Consider the following 14973-nt stretch of genomic DNA (forward strand, 5'->3'; position numbering starts at 1 on the left):
GCGTGCTTATAACGCACGTTATCGTGCGGCCTATTTTTCTAATTTAAAGGAACCTGCAGTCATTATTATGTGGCCATATCTCAAATGTAAAAGCTATCTTTTTGCAACATAATCCTAAAATGTCTTTTTTCTCATCCAGTATCCCACCAATCAAGCACAGAGAGTGACTGAAAATGCAAATAATATTTTCAAAAGAACTGCCATTATATGGACTCTTGCTTCATCCCTCCCACATCCATTCATGTTTTTCCCAATGCAGGTGGATCCTCTAATTAGAAGAACATTTTAGTTTAAGCTGCTCGTGCTCCATCTTTATTGTCCCACCACCATAAATTTCCTCTTGTGTCCGAATCAAAGAGAGCGACTGCAATGCATTGCCGTAAATGGACCCCTATATTTATTGTCCATGGGGTCATATTCTCTCAAACCTGACCCTTTGACCCATGCGAATGGATTCATGTCGCACTGAAAAAGCCTGATTCTGTTTTAACAAGGCTTAATGCTCTTGGTGGTAGAAACCAATGAATATGTATAAAGGAACGGCCGACATGAGAAGCAGTTTGGGAAAACCAACACATGAGAGAAGGAAGGTTCTCTAACAAGGGGACAAATAATAAGGATTAGCATGACAAACAGGGCTTGGATTGAGAGCCCATGATGCTATATATGGACTTTTCTCTATTAGGAAACCGACCCCTGGTTTCACAGACAAGGCTCAAGCCTAGTCCCAGACTAAAATGCATGTTTGAGCTGTTTTAACTAAAAACAACTTGTACTGACATCAAATATGTCGGTGCCATTGTTATGTTTTGTCTTATTTTTGTATTTTTATAATGTGCATTTATAAAAGCTACTTAAATGTCCAACTTGAACTAAGGCCTAATCCTTAATCTACGCCCTGTCTGTGAAACCGGGCCCAAGATTATGAAAGGTCTTATTTATATTCACATACTTAAATGCAACATGATTTTGTATGGTATGGAAGTGTGGTAGGGAAGTATGCGATTTCGGATGCAGCCACAGTCACGAGGATTCCTGTTTTATGAGACAAAATGGCTTCCTGCATGTTGGCTGCACCTGACTTTGATTTCGCGTCGTTTTTCAAATATTTTAATATTAAAATGTTTGTTTGTATAAAAAACAATTTAAAAATAAGAAGAATTTACCATTTTCTTCATTACGATCTCACTACATATTTCACACTATCTGTCATGCAGTGTTTACATTATAAACAGCCATTTGATCATACAGCCACAGAACTTCTTCCCATCATTTCTTCAGAAACTCAATTTAACCCTTAAACAGGACCTTCGGCTTTGGGACCCAAGCGGAATGAAGTGTTTTTTCCCCCGACCACAAGTAACGAAGGATTCAGTGACAGATTCTGGGTAAAAAGGTCTATCGACACAGATGTACCAATCAGCCAGTGCCAATCAGCCCTTAAGAGTGATATAATTGTCAGGTCAGGAGGGGAAAGACTGCTGAATGAAAGACACCACCTTTCCTCCAGCCCCCCCACACCCCCCCCACACTCACTGCCCACCATTATACCCAAGCAACAACAGGCCAATTTGTCCATGAGGCCCTTGTACCCACACTCCCTGCCGAGTTATTTAGCTCCTCTCCTGCTCTTCAATGGCAGGTACTGATTAGAGGGGCTGCAATCTCCCTCCCTGTCCCCTTAAAAAAAAGAGGAAAAAAAGAAAAGAAAAACTAGCCCCCTTCATCCTGGCAATCTTTAATCTGATTACAGGCTTTCTACAGCTTTTCAGACAAGACCGGCCATGTAGAACAATGGCAGGCCAAGTGGTTCCACACACAGCCTCTGAGCTATGTGATCCAAGTGTGGATCTCTGGGCGCTCTAACTCCGCTGGCAGTTCTTTTCAGAGTAAACTAAGGCTGGGTCGGCCCACCTGCCCGCTCCCCTTCACACAGGGGATTAGCCAGAACATCTCTGTTACAGGAGCGACACCCTCCCCCTCCTCAGACCCTGACCCCCCCGTCCCCTGCAGACTTGTTTGATTAGAGAGGAGAAGAGATTTGACCCCGGCTCTCTTGCTTTCAGCCGCTCAGCCCCGATGCGGCGGTAGATCCTTAACTCCGGGCTCCGCCTCCCTCTTCCTCATCCCCATGGGAAAGCCGATCGGAATCAGTGGACGTGCCGGCGTGCGGTTATACCTTGTAATCCCTCAAACCTGAGTGAGCTGTTGTGTATCTGTGCCTTGACTTTATTTTGTATGTATTTTTACTTTGACTTCAAGGAGGCTTCAAAAAAGCCCCTTCAAAACATAGAGGGAAAATAGCACTGGAGATTTTGCAGGATTTTTTTTTTTTTTTTTTACATTTATGGTGAACATGGACCAAAAAAATGGTGATAGAATCCGCAATCTGTCAAACTGCATAGAATAATAATTTCAAATAAACAAAGACAAACAAAAAAATATTTACGAAGTGCACAACAACAACAACAAAAAAAGAAAAGAAAAAGCAGCATACTAAAGTGTAATCAGGAGATTTGTATAAGCTGGAAGATAATAACAAACAATGAGTAAATGCATTGAGTTTTAAAAAATGTGAAGATGTGAAACTAGTGGAAAATCATTTTTGCTGATATTTTTCATTTTTGATCCATTTTTGTGTAAATATCTCAACTTTAGGCAGTCAAGAGAGCAAATAATGAACCAAGAATAAGATGTTAAAAATTGTGGCTGATTCAATTGTCGCACTGGAAATGGAAGGTCAAGTCGAGCACATTGCATTGTGGGATACAGTGTGCTTTGTATATTTCACATTTTGGAAAATAGTAGGTCCGTGTATACAGCTGATTATATTGTGCTCAATATACATATTGTGTATTGTTTCTGGCCTTAAAATTAAACAGTACTTTTTTCATTTAATTTTTTTTTAAATATAGATAGAATCCACAATCTATGTCATACTGAATGAATATCAAATAAACAAATACAAGCAAAAAAAAAGAAAAAAAAAAGAGTGTACAAAAAAAGAAAAAAGTGCTTAAAGTTTTGGCAGTCAGAACAAATATTGATCCAAAATTCAGTTGTCACACTGGAAATGGAGGGTCAAGTCGAGCACATTGCATTGTGGGATACAGTGTGCTCTACTGCGCATTTTGGGAAATGTTGTTATTGGTCTTCTGTGTATTTTATGCATCTAAAATGTACATATATTGTACTCAATATCCATAATATACTCTGCAGATATAATATTCATTTTTCAACTCAGCCTATTCTGAGTGTTTTTGTCTGCAATATTACACAGTCAGTAGCATTAATAATAGCAGACCTATTAAATTCATGAACATGAAATCATGCACAAACTGAAGTCCTTCATAAAGACACGAAATCACTCAACACCATCATCGGCGTCTTGCTGTGCTCATTCACAAAAGCAGTGCGTATTTGAAGTTCATTAAATGTCACGCTGATTGATCAGGAAATGACCCAATTGACCCCGTTTGACCCTCTACAAGGAGTCTATTTCCATTAGAATGGAGGAGTCTGGCCTGAGGGTGACCAGAAAGCACGCTAACAGATGACCAGCAGCTCAATTAAACAACGTTTTGTTGGGATTTTGACAGACTCTAGATAACCGCTAATCACTGCGCGTCTCTAGCAGTTACACGGTATTCAACTAGGGTGACCACCATCAAATGTGGGACGATTATAAGTTTGTGTGGGACAATGTGGGACATGTTACCAACACTAAAACCTAACCTCAAACTGTTATATAATGCTTATCTAACTTAATCAAAAAACATTTGTATTCTGCCTTTCAGCTGATAAAAATGCTTCGTTCTTTAGTCCCTTCCAGAAAACACCATTATATCACAATGTAACATAACATGTCTTTATTTGACATGTCATTTAAATTCAACATCACTGAGCCCAAAGGCAGCAGGCATCATGCTGATAACTATTTTTTGATACATTTCTGACCAAGTCCAATTAAAATCCAACAAAATAAATAATGAACTAATAAAATATAAAACAACATGAAATTAGATCACTGACAGTCTTATATATAAAGAATATATTAAACCAAAAACTTTCAAATTTTTAGAAAGGATGTGAATCAAAACAACCACAGCAGGCAACAAGTTGATAAATTCTGTTACATTTTTTATTTTAATTGACCGAATTATCCATTTGTTTTCTGACGGGGAACACATGGAACGTATCACCGCTCCACATTTTGATTGACAGCCGCCACAACCTACTAGTGGCCATGTTTACTCCTTTCCTTTCAACCATTGGATAGGATTTAAAAGACGGCTGTTGTAGTTGTGCTTCTGACGAAGCGCTGTTAAATATAGGTGAAAAACGATGCCGCAAATATATTAAATAAAATGCTTTCTTAAAAAGGCAAAAGAAAGCATGCACGTTTTCTCAATATGATAATTAAAAACCGACAGACTGATGAAAATGCGGGACGTTGTCTCAATATGCGACGTGCGGGACAAGGGGTGAAAATGCAGTGCGGTACAACGCAAAGCGGGGACGGGTGGTCACCCTATATTCAACTAAAACCAAAAGCAACGTTTAAGCATTTTTAATGAAATGAAACCAGAAATCTACGGTTTGATCATTAGTAGTAACCAAACAAATGTATTCATTAACAAGATTTATTTGTTTAAAAAAATTCTGCCATGTCAAAAGACAATCAAATTATTTTAAGTCCATGTCAAGACCTTTATATGTAATAGAGTTATAAGCCTACTCTGCTCTGATTGGTCAGACAGCCCAGTCTGTTTTGATTGGTTTACCGCTTACAATGCATTGGAAACGAAAACGCCTATTACCATATCTGAATTTCAGCTCCTCAGCACTTGATACACAGCGGTATGATCAGTAACAATGGCGTCTGTTTTTCCGTATCAATTCTAGCGCGAGTCCTCATTCTTTTGAAGTGCAAAGTGGATTCACAGAAAAGCATCTTTTCGACATGTCGACAACACGAACCAAACTCTTCCGTCTCAGCTATAACTACAGTGTTTGAGGGCGGGGCAAAGTAGATATTGTTCGTGGGCAGCCAATGAAGACCATAGACGCACTATGCAAATTTGTTACAAAGGTTTGTAACAGGAAGTGAGACAGGAATTGCAGGCGACTTGTTTCAGCAGTTCAGAATCGATTCTGACTTTTAAGAGACAATAACTGCAGACCTTTTACATTCACAAACAGCTATATTACACACTTAATGAAAGGTAATATTTGAAAAAGTATAGTAGTGATTTGGTCAAAGAAGAGAGGTTTAAATGGACGTTTTGCACAGCTGCCTTGATGTATATTTGAGAAAATTAAAGCAACAGTTACAGTATACACAGTACAGTATTGCCGTTCGTAAAATGTTAAACAAACAAACATTCAGCACCAATGTAAAGTCATTGAGTTGAAGATTGTAATATTGTCTTTTTATTTTTTTTATATTATTTTTAAAATAGCAAAGAATATACAGCTTTATAATTAAAAAATCCAAAGAAATAATATTACTATCATTCTACATGGTCTGCAGACACATTGAGCTCTCAAAAGTTCTCATTTAATCCTTCCTGATCAAATATAATAGCCAGGAAGGAAGCAATATCACATCACTGTACTCTTGAAAATAACTATAGATAAATAACTAACATTATTAACACATTCATCATATCAAAACTGTAATAATCTAGTCAATTCATTAACATTGCAAACATGATAAAGTACAATCATTATTATTTCATTCTTTTACAGAATGATTGAAACTTAATATAATTTAAGTTTAGAACTAGTACTGGTGAATTATGAAATATATATGCATTAGTTTCAGAAATTAGACATGTATAAACATCTTGATTAAATTAAAGGACTGTAAAACACACAGACTTGAAATTGAACTAAGAGCTGACCCTTTTAGCCTTGCAGGCCAATACCTCCAAAAGGTATTACAGGGACTAGATTCTCTTCAGCACAGACTTGGTCTGAACATTCTTTCTGTCTCTTAATTATTGTTATTTTGTCCCAATATGATGTGCTCAGGTTCATCTTCTTGTGTCATAAAGACATTGTGCATTTCTTCATTCTTGCATTAGCTTTGTTCCACAGAGAAGTTAGTATCTGACCTGAAGGATGAAAAAAAAGAAGAAATATTTTAGACTAAAACTATGAATTCATTCATTAATAGGTAGTTAAATAGTTCCCAAATAACACATCTGACACATCATCTTAGTCATTTTGTATAAAAATAGAGTTGATGTAATTTATTTCTTTACTGAAATGCTACTGCACAGTTACTCGATCATTCCGTTACTGTGCTCTTAAAGCTGGAAGTTTATTATGTGGTGTGTACTGCCATCTCATGGTGATGGATTAGAATGCAAGAAGCACTTCAAAGTTCAATTTACTTCTAATATAGAGAATTTTAACAAAATAAAATGACAAACATTTGATATTTTGATCAATCGTATATAAATAGTTACAGTATAGTGTCTCTTTGCATAACATCAAGAGAATCTAGGAGTCCATCCTTACATCCTGTCAGCACTTTTGCCGACCATGTGGCTGTTGTATTCTAGAATGGGAGGGATGCTCTCCTCATCTTCAGGCACCTGTAAAAGAATGAGTTTTATTTAAACACAACTCAGACCTTGACACCATATAGAAGAATCCCGGCTACTTGTCACATTTATATTTAATTACATTCTCATTTGAGTTCTATAGTGCCACCTAGCTGTGCAACAATGAAATACATATTCAAACTCACCTCCCAGTACACCTCATCATCAAAGCAGTTATCATCTGATGGGTCTCCCCAGAATGGCAGTCTCAGGATGCAACCTGTATTTACATATACCAGGGTTATTATAGTTGACTAAAACTAAAACCATAACTCAAATACATTTTCATTATTTGGAATAAAATAAACAATAACTGTAATTATATATATATATATATATATATATATATATATATATATATATATATATATATATATATATATATATATATAATTACAGTTATTGTTTATTTTATTCCAAATAATGAAAATATATAAATATATAAAAAATATAAATATATATCCCTCCCTATAATTATGGATACTAATTAATTAAATGAAAACAGAAAATACAACAAAAATATTTGTAAAAGATTTAATATCTCGATATTAAAATAACAATGACATATATTTATATTACATTGTGCAGCTGCTACATTTTATATTCTTACGTGTGGATGGACAGTATTTCAGTATATCCCTATCATTTCTTTTTTGTTTTTTGGATGCTCACCTACTACAATTCCACCAACGATTCCAAAAACGAGAGCAACACAAATACCAGCTGCCTGGAAGCCTCCTTGCGTGGCAGGTGTCCTCTTAGCAAAGGCCCCTTCAAAATCAAAGGTGTTTATCAACCTGAAAAAGAAAAGGATTTGTATCAGCAACATGTACACACTTTACCTATTCAAAAAGACTATCAATATTCAGTAATATTATCGATTTATCTGCACTGATGCTTTTGGATGAGAACAAAATTTGAACTTTATGACGAAACTAACTTTGCAACATTGAACTAAATTGAGTCTGAATTTCTGAATAATGACACTATTGCCACTGTAGAGCTGCTTATAACTGAACTGACTTTGTTTCATAATTGATGAACTATGCAACACTGACATACTTATAAAACTGAACTGAAACAACACTGAGCTGAATAATGACACTATTGCCTTCTGTAGAGCTGCTTTACAGCTGAAACTAAGTCATTTCATGATTGGACTATATTAAACAGTTCATTAAAGGTACACTATGTAACTTTTTTGTTCAAAATTAACGAAATTGAAATAATACATCATCAATCCTTATTCCAAAACGTGTTTTTGTAAGCCTATTATAAGTGTCAATATTTTAGGATGGGAATGATGGTTTTCGCGGAAAAATCGCACACGTCACTCGCCCTTGCGTCATATTTTACGTCATATCCGTAAATAGAGAAAGGTTGCTCCAGCTACTTAGACGTGTGTATGGTGTGTGAGTGGAATGGGTTAGTTGTCGCAACGAGTGAGAAAGGTTTACATGGATCACGCTAAATCTCGAACCTTCGGGGAATCAACCGTTTTAAACAAACGCAGAACAAAGGAGAGTCTGCTGTCAAAAGAGAACGAGACAGCTCGTAATAAAACCAGAATCAACACTGGCTTTTCGGAAATGGCAAGAATTGAGGGATTTGTAAAGTTGTAAAAGCAATGTGGAGATGGCGTTTTTATTACTCAACAGGTGAGCAAGGTATTTTATTGAACAGATACATTTCCATATGTAGCTCTAACAGAGTTTACTGTAAAGCATTATCTATCGTGATTATGGTTGCTGTAGCGCTGTGTGTGCTGGAATTTATTTTCAAGGAAGTTTCGTGTCTATTAACGGGTATAGCGACGCTATCTCATGACCAATTTGTACGAATTCGTACGAGTAAGTAAAAGGTGGCTAATTCGTACAAATTGCCATGAGATTGGGTTGGGCAAAGCTACAGTAATGTCTTCAGCTAGTCAGCTTGAGATCCTTTCCATCTAAACTGGTTATATCACTTAAGCCCAGTAGTGAATGTTTTATTAGCAGTAGGATAATCTCTCTCTCTCTCTCTCTTTTAGTTATGAGAAATAACCATATTCATCCACACAGAGCTTAAGCACAACCAAAACAATCGTCTTCGGCAAAATGCACGCAGTTTTGTTTTTAAGTGCTAGATGGTGCACCTTTAATGTGAAGCTGACTGAAAACAATCTGTATTGTGTAAAGCACTATATAAATAAATTTGACTTGATTTTTACAAATAAATCAACTTTGTTTGATTTAAATGTTTAAATTGATTTGTATACTAATAGAAAGTAAACAGTCACACTCACCCCTCGTGTCCATAGACGCTCTCACTGGCAGTAGCCGCTGTGATGGCACCTATAACTCCTCCGAGGATGCCGGGCATGGCATGCAGGTTGTGGATGCCACAGGTGTCTTGAATCTTCAGGTACTTCTCCATGAAGGGCTGCGTTAAAAAAAAAAAAAAGCAGGTATAAATGAATCTGTTCACACAGAGCAAATGACGCTCAAATCTGCTCTTCTGTCACACTCACAGTGAGCACCAGGTAGCCGAACGTGGAAATTATCCCACAGACGAAGCCCACGATGAGAGAACCGTAGGGTGTGATCATGAACTCGGCCGCTGTTCCCATCGCGACGCCCCCAGCCAGAGTTGCATTCTGGATATGCACCTATGTTGCACAAAACAGGTGCAATGTTACGAAACACAGATAGGATGCTGCAGACGTAATTGTGACATATTTAAGTGCTGTAACTTACCATGTCCAGTTTTCCCTTCTTGGCAGAAAGGCTGGATATGGCAAATGTAGTCAGTACAGAGGCAGCCAGAGCAAGGTATGTGTTTATGGCCGCCCGGTGTTGACCATCTCCATGATCTGAGATGGCAGAGTTGAAACTGGGCCAGAACATCCAGAGGAAGAGGGTCCCTGTAAGCGGAAACATCTTCAGATAAAGAACTGGATTTTTTTAAGCGGCTCATGTAAGATCTTATCAAGCGTGTGTAACATACAAAAATGACTCATTCATAACATACCGATCATAGCAAAGACATCAGAGTGGTAGACAGAGCTGCCCAGATGCTTGCTTTGGTCTAGCTTCGGTCGATAAAGAATCCATGATATTGTCAGACCGTAGTAGGCTCCGAAAGTGTGGATGACCATGGATCCGCCAGAGTCACGAGCCTGTGAAACACAAGAACAATTTAATAAAATCTCTTGATCTAGGCAGACATTTTCAGGCTGATGGCTACTCACCTGGGTTATCATCAAGAACTAAAACTATTTTTGTTTAAGGGTTAGTTCACCCCCAAAAAATGTAAAGTCTGTCATTATTTACTCACCCTCAAGTTGTTCCAAACCTGTACGAGTTTCTTTCTTCTGTTGAACACAAAAGAAGATATTTTGAAGAATGTCGCTAACCAGACAGTTGACGGTATTGACTTCCATGGTATTTTTTTCCCCATACTATGAAGTCAACGGGGCCCATCAACTCTTTGGTTACTCGTATTCTTCAAAATATCTTCTTTTGTGTTCAGCAGAAGAAAGAAACTCGTACAGGTTTGAACTTGAGGAACTTGAACTTGAGGCCGAGTAAAAGATGACTATCCATTTAATTGAAATAAAGCTGAAATAAAATTCGTTATTAGGTGAAAAACTCATTTTGTTTAATTCAAAGCACTGAAATTAATAACTGCAAATAAACTAAAACTGAAATAAATAAAAAATATTCTAAATGGTCAAAAGAAAATAATAATAATTTAAATTAGTTTTTATTTTCATGACTTAATTTTAGCAAAGTTTTTGTCATTTTGTTGTTTTTGTCATTTTTATTCTTTTTTTTATGTCTACATAGTTCTTAGTTATTTTAGTACTTAAACTAGAAGAAAATGAGAAATGGTGCATTTGAAACTAGCTGAAATAAACTAAATACATTTTTTTATATAAATATGTATTATTTTATTTCAGTTAACGTTTATTTAATTTCAAGTAATGGAAATGTTTATATGGTTTCAGTTTTAATTTTAGTTAACAATAATTACCCTGAAAACAAAATGTATAAAAATGTAACTAAAATGACTAAAATAACACTGCTACTCACATGGAGAAGAGAAAGAATGATGTGTTCCTCAACCGCAAACAGTGTGATGCCAAATAGCGTCAAGACCATCAGTTGAACTGGACTGACTTTTCCCAGGAGAGCTCCATATGCGATGAGACATCCCGCCACACAGAAGTCGGCATTGATGATACTGGTGAAAGCAAGATGGGAAATGATGAATATCAGCTGTATCACACAAGTCACCATCTTCTGACGCATTGTTCAAGAAAGTCACATTTGCAATGTGGTGATTTAAACGGCCCTCTGATGCCACATTCTTTTTGTGCAAGAGGAACCAAGGACCTTAAATAAATGAATCAAAAGAAGTTATTCGAAGATAGTGAGGTGCAAAACGTACTTCTCAATCCCGATCTTGATTGTGCCGTCAGTCGGGTCCAGAGAGTGGAACCAGCCCTGCATGAGCAGAGCCCACTGCAGACCAAAGGCAGCGATGAGAAAGTTGAATCCCACCCCGCCGAAGCTGTAGCGCTTCATGAAGGTCATGAGAAAGCCGAAACCCACAAAGATCATCACATGTACATCCTGGAAACCTGAGAAAAGTGGTCGAGAAGGTTAATGGATGAAAATATAACACAACTTCCGTAACTTTCTACCTACCGAAGGCTCAACAAAACTATTTTACTCATTACAAATTTGACCTATAAACTGATTTTAATGGCCTTATCAGTATCCAACCCTGCAGAACACGAATACTCACTTGGGTATCTGAAGTAGAAGTCGTTCTCGATGTCACTCGTGATGTTCTTCTCGTGTTTGTGCTCAGACCAGTGCGCATCTGATTCTTCATCGTAACGCACAAACAGTCCGAACAGGATGATCATGGCGATCTGCCACACGAAGCAGACCATAGGCAGGCTGATCCGGACGTCAGGGTTCTTGGTCCCGCACCAGAAGCCTCGGCAGCAGTCAACGAAGTTCCCCATGGTGGAGTAAAGAGATGATCTGTTGGGAGAAGTTCTCCTGTAATTTCTGAGTGAAGTGCAGCTGTATTTATAGCTGGGGATCTGGAGGCGTGTCACTGCTCACCTGGTGCAGGTCTGTCTTCTGGAAATGAAATCAGGGTGTCTGACAGTCACCTGACAAGACTGATCAATATCTTGTCTTGTGTCTGACTTCTTTTTTTTTTTTCTTTTTTTTAAAGAGGTCATACTAGTCTTACAAGACATAATTATAATTACACTTGGACTAAAGACAATTCAGACCATCTTCTTTGACAACTGCAATTCACCTTCAGGTGAGATTATTTTCGTTGCTTTTTTTTTTTACCACTACTAGAAGTTTTGGACTTTATATAATATAACTGCTGTGCAAACTGTCAAAATCAAGAAAATCAGGGCAAACATGTTACGTAAGAGTAGGAAACTTTCAATGTAGCTCTTTATTCTGCTTTGTCTCTCTGGTCTACAGGGCAAAAACTGCACTTCTTTTGAGTATCTGAATAAGTCAAATCGCCTTTTTAACTCCTGCAAAAAAAAAGAAGAAGATCTATTCAGTTCCTGATCGTTAGACTCTACACAAGTAGTTGACTTGAACTTTTCAGCCGTGTGACTAAGATAAAACTAGGTTAAACAAAAATTTTCAATTATTCTAAAATAATTATATAAGAGACTACATATTTTTTAATAAAAAATCTGTCTGACTACAGGAACTAGTGAAGGCAAAAAATATCATTAAAAATGATTAAGAATGAAATAGTGCTCAGTTACAAAACATAAATGTTGCTTCATTTATACAGTATATGTACATTTTAACCTAAAAAAAATTGATTTGATGATGTTGCATAAATTGAGTGATGCTGTCATTAATTATATTTCTATATTAAAAAAAAAATGTTCAAAGCGATTTGACTGCAGAGAAAAGCGCTATATTAATGTAATTAATTATTATTATTAAAATCTGCATTTTCTGCAAAATCTTTTTTTTTTTATCTTAAAGAGATAGCCAGGTGAGCATGACCAGTTTAATAGTTATTATCAAGCTTCTTTTGCAGGCATTCAACTCATAAGTCATAAGACACATCTAAACAGTCAATATCTCATGCTTGACATTGTTCTCTGTTGGGTACATACCAGATACTATCAGTGTTTCTGAAGTAGCTGAACTGCTGTGTTACATAACCAGATCACCTCATTATGAAAATACTAGGCATTTCTCCGATACCACATTTTCCAGCACGAGGCCTATACCCAACACCTGCATATTCACTGCATTTGTAATAAAAAAAAAAAAAATGGTTAGAGAACCCAAAATAATATGTTAGTTGGTACAAATTAGTTGGCTTAAAATGTATTGTAGAAGCTTCTGTTACTTTCACTGTTCATTCCATTGCTCTCATATTTTATCTTTCATTTACAGTTTTTCTTGATTGCTTAAACACTATAACCAGACTTTTGAACTGAAATTTCAAAACCATAACACCATTTATCAAAAAGCACACCCATTTTCCTAAACTATAAACACTATTCCCCTGTTTCAGACTGATCTCATGAAATGGCGTATGTATGACATGCCAATTCGTATTTCCATTTCTGGCGTGCTGTCAACACGCATAATCGCTTTTCAGCGTGTTTATCAACGCCGTTGACTTAACGTTACATTACTCTCTATATAAATATATATGACTTTCCCCAACCCCGTCCCTAAACCTACCCGTCACTGGGGTTAATACCATTTATCAGTCTTCCCCTACCATCCTAGTAAAAAAATATCGCTCCCCAGATGTAGATTTACATTTTGCTTCGTTTCGCTCGGACATTTAACGGCGTAGACATACACGCGGAATCACTCTGACATTTAACGGCATAGACATACACGCGGAAGATGACGGCGTGGACATATACGCGGATAGCTCAAAATGCGTATAGATAACACGCCACTTGACTTGAAAGTGGCGTGTATGTTTACGCAAAGTCATGATGTCATGTTGCCTGTTTTGACACATAAGTCAGATTTGTTGAACTGTCACTGCAAAATTCTACACATGTTTGGGGAATTGGGTGAGACGTTATGGATTTGTGTTTACCGTTTTGAGAATACGAGGCATAGTTCAAGAAATGCGTTTAAGCAATGGAGAAAAACTAATAGCACAGTGAATATTAAGAGCTGCTCCAGTAGGGCTCAGCGCTAAGTGTTTTTTTTCCTACTAGCCTGGTTGGGTCAGTGGTTTAAATATTTAGATACCAGGGAAACATCACAATTTTCAGGTACGCACTGCATGAAAAGGGTCGAATCTGGTCATTTCTGGCCATGGTAAACTTGCGTGTAATTTCAGGTTTGCCGGATGTAAACCTGAGCTAAGTTACACAGAACAGTACATTTCCAGAAATACCCAGATACTTGGCCTACATGGACATATACAGGAATCTGTGAAATGTCATGGCCATTCACAGCTGAAACACTGATGGCTGTTAGGTGTGAAGACCTTTGACATGTTAATGACCCGTAGTTAAGGTGCTTGCTGTGTTCTCAGATGGAGGGAGGGGGTGAGCCTGGGGAGTTTCACAAAACAGCGGCCAATAACAGTGGAAAGTGTTCAATAGTTAAAACCTAGTCTGGTAAAAACCTCTTTTCATGCAGTGACAGAAATTGGAAAAAGGAATCAAATGTAAAATAACACTGCATAGCATTACATATAAATTAATCCTTATCAAAGTTGCAAAACTTATTCAGTCAAGAACAGCAGGTGATTTTCTTTTTGTGTTTTGTTGTTATTAGGCTACTGTCACTTTAAAGGGATACTCCACTTTTTTTGGAAATAGGCTCATTTTACATCTCCCCCAGAGTTAAACAGTTGAGTTTTACCGTTTTCGAATACATTCAGCCGATCTCCGGGTCTGGCGGTACCACTTTTAGCATAGCTTAGCATAATGAATTGAACCGGACAAGACCATTAGCATCTCTCTCAAAAAAATGAACAAAGAGTTTCGATATTTTTCCTATTTAAAACTTGACTCTTCTGTAGTTACATTGTGTACTAAGACTGACAGAAAATGAAAAGTTGCGATTTTCTAGGCTGATATGGCTAGGAACTATACTCTCATTCCTGCGTAATAATCAAGAAACTTTGCTGCAGTACCATGAGTGCAGCAGGCGTAATGATATGACGCAGCACATGCCGCCTGATAATAGGCTACTGAGCTGGGGACCATTATCAGGTACTGCGTCATATCATTACGCCTGCTGGACTCATGGTACTGCAGCAAAGTTTATTGATTATTACGCAGGAATGAGAGTATAGTTCCTAGCCATATCAGCCTAGAAAATCG

General features: G+C 37.3%; 1 protein-coding gene across 1 annotated transcript; it reads right to left on the minus strand.

The window, feature by feature from the left end:
• Positions 1-5278: 5278 nt before the first annotated feature.
• rhcga (Rh family, C glycoprotein a) lies at positions 5279-11772 on the minus strand. The gene is made up of 11 exons (XM_084404045.1): positions 11406-11772; positions 11046-11238; positions 10688-10838; positions 9624-9771; positions 9350-9516; positions 9124-9261; positions 8899-9035; positions 7287-7411; positions 6761-6834; positions 6529-6605; positions 5279-6119 (listed from the first exon to the last, which is right to left on the minus strand). Exons 1-11 carry the CDS (start codon positions 11629-11631, stop codon positions 6086-6088), a joined length of 1470 nt encoding a protein of 489 aa, XP_084260171.1. The 5' UTR covers positions 11632-11772; the 3' UTR covers positions 5279-6085.
• Positions 11773-14973: the final 3201 nt, after the last annotated feature.

The sequence above is a fragment of the Rutilus rutilus genome (assembly GCF_951802725.1).
Source record: "Rutilus rutilus genome assembly, chromosome: 3".
Taxonomy (NCBI): Eukaryota; Metazoa; Chordata; class Actinopteri; order Cypriniformes; family Leuciscidae; genus Rutilus; species Rutilus rutilus.

What these genes read in the sequence shown, in the direction of transcription:
- rhcga (XM_084404045.1), bottom strand. Translation starts at nt 11,631, where the DNA reads ATGGGGAACTTCGTTGACTGCTGCCGAGGCTTCTGGTGCGGGACCAAG. An exon ending in AGAAGGGAAAACTGGACATG is followed by an intron (nt 9,262 to 9,349) that starts GTAAGTTACAGC and finishes TGTGCAACATAG; the next exon opens with GTGCATATCCAGAATGCAAC. An exon ending in GGCAAAAGTGCTGACAGGAT is followed by an intron (nt 6,120 to 6,528) that starts GTAAGGATGGAC and finishes TTCATCCTTCAG; the next exon opens with GTCAGATACTAACTTCTCTG.